General features: G+C 43.8%; 1 protein-coding gene across 1 annotated transcript in view; it reads left to right on the forward strand.

Annotated features, from left to right (window-relative positions):
* The window catches only part of EPS8L2 (EPS8 signaling adaptor L2), a 110,634-nt gene that overhangs the window by 81,223 nt on the left and 11,434 nt on the right, over positions 1–17,977 (forward strand). The window contains exons 10-15 of the mRNA XM_063117080.1: positions 835–961; positions 1,733–1,821; positions 5,485–5,559; positions 7,680–7,828; positions 8,853–8,979; positions 12,110–12,219. Coding sequence (XP_062973150.1) covers positions 835–961; positions 1,733–1,821; positions 5,485–5,559; positions 7,680–7,828; positions 8,853–8,979; positions 12,110–12,219 — 677 coding nt within the window. The remainder of the gene's footprint in view (positions 1–834; positions 962–1,732; positions 1,822–5,484; positions 5,560–7,679; positions 7,829–8,852; positions 8,980–12,109; positions 12,220–17,977) is intronic.

The raw sequence follows: 17,977 nt of genomic DNA on the forward strand, positions 1-17,977 counted from the left end.
AAAGGGCCAAGCTAGATGTGATGCTGTGTGAATGCAGTTAACATGCACAGTTTGGGTGTTATGCAAATAACAGCTGCAGGGAAACCTGAGCAACCTCTGGACTGGGGTTAGTGGGGAAGAGGAGTGAAAATCTCTCAGTCATGGTCCTAACAGAAATCACCTCTCCAAAGTTGCTGTTTTCATTTCAAGATAAGCTCCCATTGGCATCAGTTGAAATGCAAATGGCAGCTGCATAGAGGCAATGTTTGTTGAGACTATGGCAGAGAGAAAGAGAGAGAGAGAGAGAGAATTCTCCTTCTCACTCCCATGGCCCCAAGGTTGCTCAGGCTTCCCAAGGGCTGCTATGTATATAACCAAAAATGTGCATTCAATTAACATGACATCTCATTTTGCCTTTGGTAAGGAGGAACAGAGTTAACTTGGGGTGAACATACAAAGGGACAGTCTCCAACTGTGTCATTCAATTAGCATAAATGTCCTTGCATTTGGGGAAACAAGGTTCTGAACTCTGAGCAAGAGAAGAAACCAACTAGAGGTACATTTATGCAAGCAGTTGTACGTTTTGCTTGTACAACTCATTGTGCAACCTGTTACCACATCAAAGTTATGCAACGGCTTGCACATTGTGCAACTGCTTGCACATTCTGCTTGTGCAACTGGTTGTACAACTGCTTGCAGAACCAGTTGCTCAATCATAATGGGCAATCACTTGGGCACTGGAAAGATTTGGCGGAGTTCCGCTAATGCTATTTAAGTTTGCGGAACACCACCACTGGATACTGCCCATAGCCTCTAACTATCTCTATATTAATTTTGCTATTTGTCCCTTTGTAGCAAATCCTGAACTGCACCCTAGATGATATTGAGTTGTTTGTCGCCAAGCTTCAAAAAGCAGCCGAGGCGTTCAAACAGCTGAACCAAAGGAAGAAAGGAAAGAAGAACAAGAAGAAAGCACCAGCAGGTATAAAACACTGGGCCATTGGAACCTAGAAATAGAACCTCTATGCAGCTTAGTCCAATTCAGTGGAATTGACTCCCAAGAAAATGCACGTAGGTTTGCAGCCACAGTTCATGTTCAAAATTGGTCAGCAGAATTTTGAGTCTCTAGTTTTGCAGCATCCTGCAAGAGATAAAGTGTGTGTGTGTGTGTGTGTGTGTGTGTGTGTGATCAGTTTGCAAACCATAGGACACATTTGATAACCTCACCAAATATGAAATTGGGATTAAAAATTCTCCTCACAATTTCAATTGAAAGGAAAAGAACCAAAGATCATGACCATCTGTGAAAAAATCAGATGGTGATGGCCTCATAGACTAGTCTCTGAGGAATAGAGCAGCCTCTAGGAATACAAGGTTTGGTTAACCCTGAAGGAAACCATTTCCCCTTCACACTATGGGCCTGTTCAGACAACACACTAAACCATGGTTAAGCTGCTAACCCTTTTGCAGCAAATGGTTAGTGAGTGTGTTTAAACCATGGTTATGCAGCCATCATGGTTAGGAATGGTTCACATAACACGCTAAGCCAGAATGTTTAGCTCAAAATGCTTAACCACTGTGTCTTAGCGTGTCATCTGAACAGGAACTATAATAAAGTTCATTTTTGTGAATTATCAGACATCTTCCCTTTGCTGCTTCTGTTACTGCTGCTAAAATCCATGTTCTCTTTTTAATTGTCCTGTTGTTGCTGTTGTTGTTGTTATCCCCATTTGTTTTTTTGTTTGCTTTAAAGAGGGAGTTCTGACTTTGAGAGCAAAACCCCCAAATGAGGCTGAATTCATCGACTGTTTCCAGAAAACCAAGCTGGCACTAAATCTCCTGGTAAGACGCAAGAGGCACCATGTAATGTCTAGACAAGAAAGGCAGTGGTATATGCTTGTACTTCATGCCACCATCCTGTATCAATGAAGTATTACGGCTGGGTGTGAAGACCCAGGCCCGTGGGCCAAACCTGGCCCTCCTAGTGTCTCAGTTCCATCTTCCAGGGTTCTCCAGATGACTTGCCCCTCCCCCGCCCTGCCCATCATTTGGTGGTTTTCCAGCTCTTGCACAATTTCCCTCCTTCTAAAAGTTCGAAATGCCTCTCCTAAGGCTTAGTTACTGGCAATAAAGGCAGAATCCTATTTTATACACACTCAATGCTCATAAGCCTCTGAACTCTGGGCGGTTTTGTGAACCGCCCAGAGAGCTTTTTGTGAATCGCCCAGAGAGCTTCGGCTATTGGGCGGAATAAAAATGTAATAAATAAATAAATAAATAAATAATTATGAGCATCCAGTGCAGAGCAGGAGGAGAGGCAGAGGCAATCATTGCTTCCCCGCTCCTCTGCATTTTCTATAGATGCGTTTTCTTTGCCCATCTAACTGGGGGTCTTCAGAGGGGGAGGGGAAGAGGCTGGAGAGGCCTCAGGATAGCTCATATCCCAGCCTCTCTAGTCTCCTCCCCACCCACCAAACACCCCCTTTACCCCCCTCCAAGGTAAGGTTCCTGACGTAGGAGAGGCAGCCGGTGTGGTTCTTTCCATACCAGATGCAAGAGGGAGGGAAAGGGGGTGGAGTGCGAATTCCTTCCCCCAAGTCAGAGCTCTGTCTCCAACCTTGGATCTGGGAATCCGAAGTGTCCTGTGCCCCCCCACCCCGGATGTAATCTAGGGAACATAGGATTGCTCTCCAAGAGCGTCCTAAAAGTGTAACTAAATTACACTGGGCCCACTCCTTTCTCCTTTGGTCCTGCCCTTTTGCATGTTACATGCAGATGGATGTTATGATGTCCTCACATTTCCCCCTCCCCCAATGTGGAGGGAGAAACAGCTTGTATTGGGGGCAATTTTGAACAGAATAATAGCTTGCAGGGAAAGGGTTAAGCAACTCCTTGCTACTCTTCCAGTCAAGTTCCTTGGGTTGTTTTGAGTTAAAATAAATAAATAACACAAATGGGGCTTTGTTCTACCCCTCTGCTTGCAATATGTCATTTGCCCTTGATAAACAGCCTTACACACTGCTGTTGTTTCTTCAGGAAACCACTTACTGCCACTGTTCTAATATGTATGTACCTACCTTGTTCGGTAGATAAATAATTTTGAAAAATACGAACAGCACAGAAATGGAAAACTTGCACCAGCTTTTTCTAAGAGTCTGGGGCCCTGTCTTCATGGTGCTGAATTGGTACCACCTCCCAACAGAACCCTGTGGTTTTACTCACCCATACTGGTGTTGGGTTATCCCGACACCAAGGAGGGAGCACTGGGTTTCTGGTTACCTCCCCCCTCCTGGTGAAAGGCGACCAATCACCGGTCACCTTCCACCAGGACCGCCCCATGATTGGCCCCAGGAACAAGGTCAGACAGCTGAAGAGCCATTATGACCTCACTTCCAATGAAAAAGTTGGTGTAAGTAGCTGACCTTTTCAATGTGCAGCTTTGTGAGAAAGCCACGCAGTGGCTCTGAAGTTGCATCTGCGTCATATTAACTGACGCAGCGCACATTTGCAGCCACTGCGGGGCTTTCCCCGTGCATAGAGAGCCCCTTAGGTTTCCTCCTCCACCAAGTAAAATAATCAGTCAAAAATGTGTTGTTTAAACCATTGTTGAATAACATGCAGACTGGATGTAGTACTGCTCAATTCTCCTGCAAATATTGCACTATTGATTGATTGCCTGTGCAAGCCCTTAACTGGCCTTAGTTTGTGTGCCATATGTAACATCTGATTTCCCCCCTATGATGTTATTTCAATTCCTGCAGAGTGAAAGAAATGTCAATGCCATGAGCCCTTTCTGAACTCATTCCCCACCCACCCACTTGCAGGTCCTCAATTGCCACAATATCACATATAGCAGAAATAGTTAACTAGCAAGAGGAAGGCTAGGCAGAGTGTACTGAGCTGCCACAGTATCCATTGTAACAAAGACAGGTTTTGTTTGCCACTACAGCAAATCCTCAGCAATATAAATAAAAGGTGCATTCATCTGAACGGCTGTTAGCTGCTAGCACAATCCATTTGACATTCCTGTCAATCCCTCTCATTGTTCTTCCTTTGCAGTACAGCCCATTTCAAATACAAATATTTGAGGCTGTGGATGCGCCAATGTGTGACCTGCAACTGGTGCAATCGCATTAAGACAACCCCCACTCCACAACTAAAACAAACTCTGTACAAATCAAGCATAAGAATCCTGACTAATATTTAAATCGTAACTCCCTTAAGAACATGACAACGTAAGAAGAACCTTCTTGGACCCCAGACCAAAGGCTTATCTGGTCCAGCATCCTGTTCCCGCAGTGGTCAGCCAGATGCCCCAATGGGAGGCCCACAAGGAGGACATGAACACAACAGTTTTTCAGCTTGTGTTCAATTTACAGTGGCATGTAAATTGAAGGTGTTCTATAAATAATATCAGGAATACTTTAGACTTCAATGCAACATTGTCTGTGATACGCTGGATAGCTTACTGGGAAGTAGCTAGGGATGTTCACGAAGTATTCAGATGTTTCCAGTTATTATGACAGAACATAAAATCATGTGCTGCTGCATCAGAGCAGGAGCCATTCAGTCCAGCATCCTGTTTCTAATAGTGACTGGCCAGATGCCTCCAGAAGAGGTGATGGCCACCCCTGTTGTTTATCCTCAGCATCTGGTATTCAGAGTCTAAAAGCCCTATCACATCTATCATCGCTCCGAAGTTGCCTCCTGAAAACAGGAAGTAATTAGGCCCATTCAGTCCAGTAGGAAAGAGCAGCAACCGGACTTTTTCTGGGGGAGGGGTGGTGTTTACGGCGCAACAAAGGGCGGAAGGGGCGAGCGAGGCAGACGATGTCATGTGAGCAATCCGTGAGTGCCCAGTAACGAGTGTGCAGTAAAATGCTCGGCGGATGAAGCTTGTATTGCCTCTGAACATGGAGGTTCCATGTATTATCGTGGGTTATAGTTGCTGTTCTGCCTGTCCTCCATGAATTTGTCTCATGCAGCCTTCTCCAACCTTGTGCAATCCCCAGCATTCCTGATCATTGGTCATGCTGGCTGGGGAGATGGGAATTGAAGTTCAAAACATTTGGAGGGCACCAGGTTGGAGAGGGCTGCTCTAATCCTTTTTTTTTTTTTTTTTTTTGGTTTTTAAAAAAACCATTTAAGCTATAGGGCATCGCCACATCTTGGAATAGTCCAGAGTTTTATGGCCAAGAGTTTCAAAACTGATTTATGGTGTTCTGAAAAATAAACCCATGATGCCTTAATAAAGGCCCTTCAGTTTTATAGAAGGGTGACTAAATAATCTCTCTCAAGTATGGCAGAGTTGGACTCCTGTGCCACTTGACTTCTTTTGTCATCCCTATTTCAAGTTCTGGAATTATCACCAAACATTTCTGCTTTCCTGGTTTTATTCTTCTGCTATGAAAGCACAAGAAAATAGTGGTATCACTATATCATCTTTGAACATAGAATCCACAAATTTAGATTAAACCTGATTTTATTTTTATTTTTTCTCTTCAGGCCAAACTGAGAAAGCATATCCAGAATCCAAGTGCTTCGGAATTGGTGCATTTCCTTTTTGGACCACTGGAATTGGTATAATCTTAATTATAATCTCTTCTTTCTTCCTTTTGTATTACTACCTAATCATCAACAGCCACAGAGATGAATATCTCAGTTAGCGGTACCCTTAATATTAAGGTTCCATTCAGAAATCACTCATAAATTAATTAATAGATGTTAAAAACATTTTAGACAGGTGTAACCTGTTTATATCCTGTTTGCATTTTCAACTATCCTAGGACAGCAACCTCCAATTAGTTTCAAAGGAGTACGCTGGGAGGTTGAAAAGGGTAAATGACTCATGGCAAGGTCAGAAACACTTAATTGATCTGGATTATCCCTGAATATGTGTTCATGAAATAGCAAGGGTGTCATCTCTAATGAATCGTGCTCATAGTTCTGTGGAGAAACAGATATCTGATTTGTGTAGCACCTAAGAGCAGGAAAAGGAAAAAAAAACTCTGTTTCAAAGTAACGTATGAACAGACTTTATGTGATCTGTGAATTATACAAATAATTCTAACCAAGAGGATACAGCTGTGATTATGACCTTCTGATGACAGCTTTTAATCCTTGGTTCTGGGCTGGCACTGAGAAGAGATGCACAGAAGCTTAAAGGGAAAAACGGTGCTCTTGAAGTGCAAAGCGAGGCAAAATTGCACCTGCATTTTAACTTGAGGCATCTTAAATCAGCAAGACTTCACCTAAGAATTGCAGTCCCATCAGATGCAGTTTCTGCACTGTGATGGGAAAAATCTGCACTTGGTGCAAACCTTTGACGTCCACCTGCCACAGTATAGTTCTGCAATTGCAGGAGAAATGGGAGGCCATGCTGCCGTTTCAATTTGCTTTGCTTTTTTGAGTCTGCTAACTGCATGTGCATATTCTATGCCACGCAGGGATGGGGGTTTAAAAAGAATGCATGTGGTTGTTCACTGCTGCACAGCTTTGTAAGTCAACAATGAAACACACACACACACACTAATAGATTTCCTGCTCACAAATCCCATGAAAATCAGTGCAAGGAAGGAGGAGGAGAAGAAAGAAATATAGAACCTAGATGGGAGTGGGGGAAGGGTGATAAAAAAACATTGGAAAACATGTTCTAAACCTTTTTAGCCACTCTTGCTTGTAAGAGTTATAATATCACCAGATTGGAACACACATGTCTTTATTGTGCGTGGAAACTGCAAGCACTGAACAAATATGATTTTAAAAAAAGAGCTTGGGGAAACATGGAATAGTTTTTGTGAACCGCCCAGAGAGCTTCGGCTATTGGGCGGTATAGAAATGTAATAAATAAATAAATAAATAAATAGTGACAGGACAACAATTTGGGGAGTGTGTTATGTGCCCTGTATGTGACAGGGCACATAAGACATTACACTACTGGAATAAAATGCTAGTGTAGATTGGCCTCAGGGTGCTTTTTTCATATATCCAGAATAAGTTTAATGTGGGAATAAATTTGGAGCTGCTTCCTGCTATATGTATGCCATAAACATGAACATTAGAAAGGCAAACATGCTGTGAGCAGCTAGCAAAATTGGCATTTTAAAAAATCCGGAGAGTACATTAGTTCCAGTTCATCACCCAACTGCTGTACAAAAAGAAAAAAAATCTCCTGGAATGGCATCATGATGTGGCTTGTGCAGCCCATGTTTGGCCATAAATGCTCATGTGTAACACAGTTTACTGCTCCCTAAAAATAGGCACTGGGCCAGATATGGAAGTGTTTGGCAAAACAACTTGTTTATGCAGTGATGATTAAAGTGAAAACCTCCTTCATGTTAACCTTGCCAAGTCTGTTTTCAGCTAAAATGAAGGGGTATATTCAGGTAATGTATTTGACCCATGCCAACACTATATTATGACGTGTAAACAGCTATAGGGTTCATTCCAGGAACCATTCTGTGAATCTACAATAACATTATTTTGGAAATGGCTCACTTGAAGCGTTCACAGCCCAAACTGATGCAGTAAAAAAGCTGACATGTTTACACAGCCTGAATTTGGATTCCCTGATTTTTTTCAAGCTTTCCATTAGCTTCCCAATGTATTGCTTTAAGCAGAGAATTGGAAATGGGTTTCCTCTCAAACATTTTGAAACATCATTGGAAATTATCTGTTGTGATTTCTCATATGTAATCCAGATTGCAAATAGCTGCGGAGGTCCTGATCTTGCAAGGTCTGTCATCAGCCCACTTCTTTCTAAAGATACCACAGATTTCCTGAAAGGACATCTAACACCAAAGGAGATGGCATTATGGGAGTCCTTAGGAGAGGCGTGGACAAGGTCAAGGTAAGTGAAAGCGGAGGCAAAGAGCAAACTAAGAAAGGCCCTTGAGTTGGCTGACATTGGTGAAGAGCAAAGTCCATTGACAGACCATTGGAACAGAAGTATTAAATGGGGTAATTATGTTAGAAAATGTTATCCCAGTGTGCACCATTCTCTCCCCGCTCAGTTCAGACCTTGCTGTGCTGAGCAGCAAGATCCGAAGGGGAGTTCTACTCTACCGAGTGGGAGGTCAAATGTGAGTGATAAAGCAGGGCCCCTGATAGTGCTGGAGAGGTCTACTTGTAATCAAGACGGCAGAAGTAGAGCTTGCCACTCAAGATGACAACTGAGTTTGAACTGAAGGGGCAGGCTAGGGCCAGCCCACATTGGGATATAGGGGGCAGGGCCTGTATGCTTGGTCCAGCGCCAGACAGGCATGTTAACCCTACCCTGTTCTCAACTTGCAATGTTGGCCTAAAATCTAATGACAGATTCTCGCTCCTCTCCCCTCTGTCCGCATACAAAAACTCTTCATAATACAAAAGCTCTTTATAGCAAGGTTTCCAAAGGGATCCTCTGAAGCGGACAATCCTGCATTTCTGTATTTCTTTGTATTTTAGACTGGCAACCGTTGTTAAGAGAGAGCTGGAGGTGGTTTGATAGAGGCATTTCTTCTGTGTACACTATATACTGTATATTTCCCTCCCCACAACCCGCCTCCAACTACCACCACTGTTGTTTCTGATCAAGAGTTTGAAACCATACAAAAACCTGCAAAACTTGTTTATCAAAGTCAAAAGATGGGACAAATGTCCACACTATGAGCAGCAATCTCATCTTTAACTTGCTGGGAGGAAACTGCCAATTTCCTGCCTTATTTGGTCCTGATGGAAATTTTAAGTGAGCTAAGAATATCAAGAAACCAGAATGCTGACTTTCAAAATATGTGTTGTATTTTGAGAATTGTAACTATACCCTAGAATAGAAAATTATGACCTATGGTGCTTGCTGCATGTAAAATAAACTTCTTCCTAATATGTGTCCCAAGAGCTGAGTGGCCAAGAGATGCCAACGTCCCAAGCTACCTTCCAAAGTTCCGGAATGGATGGGAGCCACCCCTGGAAATCTTCCGTGGAGCCCCTTGGGAAATAGATATTGGCCACCTGCAAGAAGAAGTGAGTTTCAATCTTAAGCCTCCTTCCCCCCCTTTTTTTTCTTTTTACTTTCAACTAACTCAAATCATGAGCCAAATACTCTGCAAGCATCCAAGCAAATAAATAAATTCCTTAAAAATGCACATTGCTACTGTTTTTCAGATGAATGCATGATCGAAGACATACTGGCCTGGTTTGTGTGAACCAGGTCAGTATGTCTTTTTAAGGCATATTTAAATTGTGGTGTGTGCAGGGTATGATTTTTATCATCACTGCCTTGGGGGTTTGTCGTGTTGTCCAAATCTGGGCAGCATGGCTTGATGGAGGGGGAAGCAACCCTGCAATAACCTGACAACAGTAATTGGATTATTTTGGTCATGAGAACCAGGCCACTGAGAGCTATTGTTTCTCTAGAGTAACTCACTGCAATCTAGCTAGTGCCACATGTACGCAGAAGCAAGCTTACATGAGTTTCTCTTAATTGCAAAAGAGAACTGCACAAATGGGTGCTATGTACAATGCTGAAAAGAACTAGAATTGTTGTAGATCACAAGATGAATATGAGCCAACAGTGCGAAATGGCTGCAAGAAAGGCAAATGCTATTTTGGGCTGCATTAATAGAAGTATAGCTTCCAAATCACATGAGGTACTGGTTCCTCTCTATTCGGCCCTGGTTAGGCCTCATCTAGAGTATTGCGTCCAGTTCTGGGCTCCACAATTCAAGAAGGACGCAGACAAGCTGGAGCGTGTTCAGAGGAGGGCAACCAGGATGATCAGGGGTCTGGAAACAAAGCCCTATGAAGAGAGACTGAAAGAACTGGGCATGTTTAGCCTGGAGAAGAGAAGATGGAGGGGAGACATGATAGCACTCTTCAAATACTTAAAAGGTTGTCACACAGAGGAGGGCCAGGGTCTCTTCTCGATCCTCCCAGAGTGCAGTACATGGACTAATGGGCTCAAGTTAAAGGAAGCCAGATTCCGGCTGGACATCAGGAAAAACTTCCTGACTGTTAGAGCAGTATGACAATGGAACCAGTTACCTAGGGAAGTTGTGGGCTCTCCCACACTAGAGGCATTCAAGAGGCAGCTGAGCAGCCATCTGTCAGGTATGCTTTAGGGTGGATTCCTGCATTGAGCAGGGGGTTGGACTCGATGGCCTTGTAGGTCCCTTCCAACTCTGCTATTCTATGATTCTATAATTCTATCCAGGCCAGTGAGATTGCTGGCAATAATGCTTATCAGCAATTTGGGAGAAAGAGAGAGAATGAAGGTTTCCTTCTTCCAAACAAGTGAATGATGCCACCACTGATAATCTGACTGGCACTGCAGGTTCTTCGCTCTGATTGCTGGACAGCACTCTGCAGCAACCTACTACTGTGAATGCATATAGTTCAACTGAGGCCATTGGGTTGTACCCTACTGTGTCCATGACATTATCTAAAAATAACCCAAAACAAGTGGAAATGCTCACTTCCGGATTGGGGCAGGTCAGCGGCGCTCGTTTTGAGTGCAATGGAATCAGTGGAGCATCTCTGCTGGATACTGCCCATATTTTTGAACTTTTCTACTCCATTTCACTAATATAATGAAGCTATATTGGTTGAATTTCGTCTATAAAATAAAAATCTATTGCTATTGCAGGAAAGAATCAGACCCTTGGAGGCTATAAATGTATTTGCCTGGAATAGAAGAATCCCAGCAGCAGCATCCCCATATCAGAACTCCAGTAGTTTCTATAGCAGAAATGGGGAACCTTTTTCAGCCTGAAGGCTGAGATGTTGGGGGTAACTGCCCAATGCTGGTTTTGCCCCCCACATATTCATACACACAGACACATCTGATTCTCTCACACACACACATACCATCCATACAAACATATGCACCCCGTTCACACACACACACACACACACACACACACACTATTCATATACATACACACAATTCATCATTCACACACACACACACTCCCTTCCTAGAACTACCTCCTCATCTGATCCATGGAAATCAATTTTTGCTGAGAGGCACCCTTTCTCAGTGCTGAGGAGGGAAAAGGGCAGCAGATTGTAGGAAAGCCCTTTCCCTAGCTCCAGTGTTGAGAGAGGGAAAGGGGGTTATGGATTCCATAACTAGAGGTTCCCTATGCCAGTTCTACAGTATTTTTGTTTCAAAAATGACTGGGATAAAAATGGTGTTGGTCATGAAGCCATATTTGAGGAAGGACCATAGCTCAGTGGTAGTGCTGTATACAGAAGGTCCCAGGTTCAATCCCTTGCATATCCTGGTTAAAAATAATAATAAGCTAGCAGGTGACTGGAAAGACCTCTCCCTGGGACCCCAGGGAGCCACTGCCAGTCAGAGCAGAGCTAAGTGGACAAACAGACTGACCTGGCAAAAGGTGGCTTCCAATGTTGCTTTTATTTATTTATTTATTATTTATTTATTACATTTTTATACCTCCCAATAGCCAAAGCTCTCTGGGCGGTTCACAAAAATTAAACCCATGAAAAGTATAAAACAACCAACAATGTAAAAACATGAATACAAAATACAATATAAAAGAAGTTACCGTTTGTGACTACCTGCTTCAGGCAAACAGTAGCAGCAGCTGTTAGAAATTCTACAGAATACATCTGAAAAGTAAACCGTGTTGTGGTTGTGGGTTTTTTAAAAATATTGCATGACTCAAAAACGCCACGTTTTAATGGCAAATACTGAGATATTTATTTGTTCAGTATTCATTGTTGACTATAATCCCTGTCCCAGAAGTGAAACACTGGCTGCCCTTTGTGCTGCAGTGACTCCCAAGTCCTTTTAAAGCACATGTGGCCACTATTTTGTGCCCCCATCTTCAAATATATACCTTCTTGCTGCCATTTGATCTGCTTTGTCCTAATTAAAAACCCAGAGTGCACTGTCTGGTAAATCATTAGTCTCGTTTCCTCTCATTTGCATTCAGAGATCTTCAAATGCTTGCTTTTCTTGGCAGACAAAGGCTCCCCACTTCTGGCACCTTTTCTCCAAGAAAAAAGGCTCAAGTTATAGTTCCATATTTAATTGTCATAACTTTGAAGGATAAGCGTGTGCACCTTCCTCTGGGGCCTGCCATTTTCCGTCTGGTAATAATGTTCTTTCTCTGTTTTCTCTTCAAAGCTGTCATCCCCTAACGGCTATTCCAGTCGTAACCTAAAGCCTGTCCAGACATCTGATCAAATGCAAGCTGTGGATGCCTTCACTCACCATGTTGCTCAACATGTAAATAGGTAATTTCTAGTGCATAAAATTGAATAGCCAGTGTGCAGGTTCAGGCCCAATGCCAGCACCTGGCATGGTCAGGCAAATGCCAGGGCCCACTGGGACTGATGCCAGCTGCCTCTTTTTTTTCAAAAATATACATTTGTTTTTAATGAGAAGTGCTGCTGCAGCTATTCTCTTCCTTCTCCTCATTACCTCTGGGCCCCGTTCCCAACATGTCCATCACTGTCCAGAGGCACTGAGTGCGGTGGCAGCACTGTGCCCAGCCAGGCCAGCAATGGAGGTGGAGTTCTTCTGCCTATGCCACTCTGGGCAACTGGCAATGGCAGAAACAAGCCAGGGAGCCCAGTGTAGTGTAGCACATGTGGTGGTGCTCTTCCTCTGTTGCTAGCCGCTGCCCACTGCTGCTGCACTGCCTGTCCAAAGTGGTGCACATGGAGCCCTGGGGGAAGCAATGCCTGCACTTCTCTAGATTGTGGGGGGTGGCAGGGAAAGAGCAGTGGCTGGCAGCTAGTAATGAGGGAGAAGCACTGCCATCTGTGCTCTTTTGGGCTCCCTGGCTGGTCCCTTGAATTACATTTATTTCCTGGCACTCAATGCAGCACCAGGAAAGTAAAAATAATAGTAAAGGTGCTGTGTTAGAGCTCAGAGTAGTGCAGGTGGGGGTGCTTCTTCTCCATCCCTCCTCTCACCAGTGCATGGTCAAATCCCCCGAGGGTGTAAGCCAGCCCAGACGTGATGAGGGAATAGGAACTCAGGGGGGAAGGGGGGACCCAGCTCAGCAGGCACCATGCCCAGGGCTCCTTCAAAGCTAGAGCTGGCCCTATGCAGCCTACTTGCAATAAGAGTAGTAGCTTTGTACATGAATATGGATGTCTGAGAAATCCGCAAACGGATTCAAATGAGTTCAGATTTCTATGAGTGTCATCACACAGGGAGAAATCGTGTTTGCTTACCGTCGCTTCTCTGCCCGCACATTTGTCCCTCATTACTTCCTCTTTTGAAAGAGGAAGTAAACAATGTGCACGTGGCCCATTCATTGGGCCGTTTTGATCCCGCTGCTTCTCCTGCACACAGCAGGAGATTGCGGCAACTTCTGTCTTTAAAAATAAGTCAGACTTACTGGGGTGTATTTTTGTGGTGCAAAGAAGGCTAGAAGGGGTGGAAGCCACGTGGGAGGCAGATGACGTTGTGAGAGGGACCCACGAAAATCCATGAGTGCCCAGTAACAAGCGTGCACTAAAAAGCTCATCTGATGGAGCTCTATGAATCCAGCTTGAGGATTCCACAGTGGACCGACTTTTTCCAAGTCGTGTGGGTTCCATGGACTTGCAGACCAGTTTTTCACTTTGGGGTGGGTGGGAATCTGTGTGAGTGTGCATTAGCACTAATGCAGACATGCGTACTCGAACTAATCTGCATTAACTAATGCAAATCAGTGCCAATGTGAATTTGCACACGTAGAAATAAATTCTGGTTTTAAAAGTCTGATTCCGTCAATGAGCAGATGACAGATTGAAAGACACCTGACTGTCTGTGAAACACAAACAGAATGGATTTAACAAACTCCATACATCCCTATACATGAGCCTGGGTTACTGAATATGCCCAGGAAAGGGACTATGAGCTATGATTGAGCAGTCAGAAAGGAAGAGGATTTGGGTCCTTTTCTCCCCCCCCCCCCGCCCTCACCCCCCCCCCGCTTCCTATCCTCCTGTACATGGGCCTTCTATCCCTGCATATAGATGGGGTTCATCATAGCCCAAATTACAGAACATGCACTGTGGTGTAGGTGAGAGTAACTCACACCCTAAATTAAAAGAATTAAGCCAAAAGGTGCCTTGCTGTGTTTTTTAAGTGCTCCACTGACACAGTCATGCTTGACTAACATCCATAGAACTCTCCAGCTGCAATGGATGCACCAGGCAGGGATCTCATTTTCAGATGCAAATGGAATGCTGGGAAAAGCAACATTCCAGTAACAGAATCCCTGCTGCAAAGAAAGATACTGGCTCCCCCCCCAAAAAAAAACAGATCTAGCAACTGTGCACTTCCTAATGGTGACTGACTGGGAAAGGCCTTACTGAATCTCTTGTCCTGGCTATATTTCAGTCACAGTAAGGTCCAGATTACATAAAAAAGACATGTTGGTACTGCTCCCTGCAATGTGTAACTGTAGCCATAGCTAGACCTAAGGTTTTTCCCTGGATCATCCAGGGGTCAAACCTGTTCATCTAGGTGACACACAGGGGATCCTGTGCTCAGGCAAGGGTGAACCCTGGATGATCCCAGGATAAACCTTAGGTCTAGCTGTGGCCTGTGTCACACACACCCATCAGTGCTACATGCATGGGGAGCAGACATGCTAGCACAATTATGTCACATCAAACCATTTTTTTCAGCTACGTGCTACTGAGAAGATGTGGGTCACTCTCATCTATGCATCTTCCTACAAGGTGTATTGTGAGCCTAACTGGGTTTGTAGAGAGTGGAAACTTTCCTGGATGTTTCCATTCTACCAGTCTCAACCGTTCTTTCCGATGACTCACTCTGTATTTACATGTTTCAAACATAGTTCACTTTGTCCTGCTTATTTCTAACTTTTTCTTTGAGAACAACCATTGGAAAAGATTACCACCTCCTTTCCTGTCTAGCATGTTAAAGCTCCCTATGTCTTCATTCCAAATGCCAGTTCACAAAGATGACTTCATCTTTTACCTAACTATAAGGTTTTATATGGATTTATTGACTGGAACACCAAAAATGATCCCAAATCAGCAAGGGTGAAGGCAGAACATGAGAAGAACTCTCATAGCTAGTTCAGACATTAATGTGAAGTATATATCTGTTATTGTCAATGAACCAACGGACAAAAGCTTTGAGGCACTTTTATCAGTGCACTGAAGGGACTTTTAGTGGCCATGCAGCAGAAGACATGAATCCATACTACTAATAATAATAACAAAGTAGTAGTCATAAAAAATTGCCAGAGACATTTCCAGTGCAAAATGTTGGTATAAGGAAAAAAAGATTAATAGGGCATGATGCATGCTTGTGAAACATATTATGAAGTGCTCTAAACCCCTGCAAATGGTGAGTGATAAAAATACATGTAGGGTTGTCCTCTGATAATACAGGGGGGATGATCCAGCTCTAATCATGTGTAACTAGTTGCATCTATATCCCAGAGGTGGCATCATATTAGGGAGAGTCTACACCAGCCATTAATTGCAGGATTGTATCGCAGTCATGACTAATGGGGCACCTGATGTTCACTTGCTCCTGCGGTGATCTCGGCTCCACTTCTCAGTTTTCCCGGAATATCCCTGACTGCTTTTGTCGCGTTTTTTCCGTCTCTCTTGCTTCCGTTCCGAAGAACTTTTGCGGTGTGTTCCCCCCCCCCCCTTTGTGAGGTCATTAGTGTTTGCCATGAGTTCCGGACTCAGCAAACAGCCAATCAGCTGTGAGGGGCGTTTGCATGGGTATTGGAGGTGTGCAGGAGTGGACCTGTCTGCCATTACCACATGTTTTGGATGGGTATTGGCATGTTTTACCACCAGGTGTTTTTTTAAAAAATACAAACATATCTCTGCGCAGCAGCACATATTCAACAGAGTTCCTATCTCCCCGTGTGTTGTTGTGTATCTGCGCTCATGCGCATGCCTCACGAGTCAGAAAAAACATCAAATTCTCCCTGTAGCCACGTCATCTGCCCAGCACGGCCCACTTCTGCAGATCCACATGCGCAAGCAGCCTAACGGGCACATGTGCTCACACAACGGCACTCCTGATATTACGGTACCCATCAGTGCCGTGTGCCTCGTGAGTGTCGATCGCAGAAGCGGGGAACATTCAGAAGGATCCCTCTTCCATGCCGAAATGCCGGCAGGTGTAGATTAGTCCTTAGTCTCTACCAGGAAACACAGGGAAATAGTCTTGTGGCGCTCACATTTAAAGCTTATGCCACAATAGGTCTGAGAGGGTTTTTTTCTTTTTTGAAGTGGCATGCAGTAACTGATGGTCCTGAATGGGAAATATGCATCCACATCCATATCAAAAGATGCATTCAGTTGCTTCACTGGGGCTTGAATGAGCTTTGCGATGTGGTTGTGCACCAGCTGTGCATGTGGAAGTCTGCTTCTGCACATTTCCCTTGATGGATCAAGGCAACCGGCTTCAAAGGAAATGAACTGAGTCATAATAGCTCAGAGTCTAGCAGATTATATGTACATTCACTATAAGCACTTAAGCATTTTCTCCATCACTAATTTGCAAATTGCAGAGAGAGAGGTCAATACTGAGTTCAACGTTCATGGAGTGGTTGACTCCCATCCAACAGAACAAAGCAGGCTTTAACTGGTTACAATATTCATTTGCAGCCACTTCTTTAACCTTTTGGGATATTTTGTACTGTCTTGATTATAACTGAACCAAGGTTATGGTTAAGCATTTATATAAGCACCTAGAAAGATGTTTAATAACCAACTAGCAGTAAATCAGAGCTGAAGTGCAGCATGGCTCCTTAAAAGTATGAGGCATGTTTATGCCCTAGCAACAGATCTTCAGGAGATTCTCTGCCTTTATTTGCTTTCTCTTTCAGCCAGCACAACATGGCAAAAGCGAAACACACATTCCAGCTCCAATATTCCTGCCTCAGCATAGGGCTGTAATCATTAACTTATTGAACTTTTAGGAAAGAACTAGAGAACTGCTGTGAATTAGAATTTTATTCTAAGCAGATATCCTTTTTATTTAAATTCGCAACTATATTTCAGTCATTGGTTTAATAGTGAAGGTTTGTTACCATTGCCTAGAAGAGTTTAATGTTTTGAAAGCCTCTTTGAACAATTTGAAGGCGAGGGTAAATTAGCACACAAACTAAACTACCCTATTTCTTTGATTCTAAGACACACTTTTCCCCCCACATAAACATCTCTAAAAATGGGGTGCATCTTTTGAAACTCAATATGGCAAAGACTGAATTGCTCATTTTTCCTCCTAAACCTTCTCCTCATCTCTCATTCTCTCTTACTGTCAATGATGTTACGCTTACTCCGGTCAAGGAAGCTCGTAGCCTTGGCTTTATATTTGACTCCTCGCTCTCCTTTATTCCTCATATTGAGGCAGTAGCTAAATCTTGTCAATTTTTCCTGTATAATATTGCCAGGATTCGATCTTTTTTGTCTGTCTCTTCCGCCAAGACGCTTGTTCATGCACTGGTTATTTCACGGTTGGACTACTGCAACCTTCTTCTCTCTGGCCTTCCTTCTTCTCACATCAGTCCGTTGGTTTCTGTTCACCACTCTGCCGCAAAGATCATCTTCTTGGCTCGCCGCTCTGACCATGTTACTCCGCTTCTGAAATCTCTTCATTGGCTTCCAATTCACTTCAGAATCCAATATAAACTTCTCCTGTTAACCTTCAAAGCTTTTCATGGTCTAGCTCCTTCCTATCTCTCCTCTCTCACATCTCACACTATTGCCCCGCTCGTGCTCTTCGCTCCTCTGATGCCATGTTTCTCGCCTGCCCAAGGGCCTCTACTTCCCTTGCTCGGCTCCGTCCATTCTCTTCTGCTGCCCCTTACACCTGGAACGCTCTTCCAGAACATTTGAGAACTACAAGTTCAATCGCAGCTTTTAAAGCTCAACTAAAAACTTTTCTTTTTCCTAAAGCTTTTAAAACTTGATGTTGTGCAGACTTTATACTGTTAGTTTTACCCTACCCTGTGCCTGCTTACCCTACCCTGTGCCTGTTTGCCTTCTCTTC

The sequence above is a fragment of the Elgaria multicarinata genome, chromosome 2 (genome assembly GCF_023053635.1).
Source record: "Elgaria multicarinata webbii isolate HBS135686 ecotype San Diego chromosome 2, rElgMul1.1.pri, whole genome shotgun sequence".
NCBI classification, from domain to species: domain Eukaryota; kingdom Metazoa; phylum Chordata; class Lepidosauria; order Squamata; family Anguidae; genus Elgaria; species Elgaria multicarinata.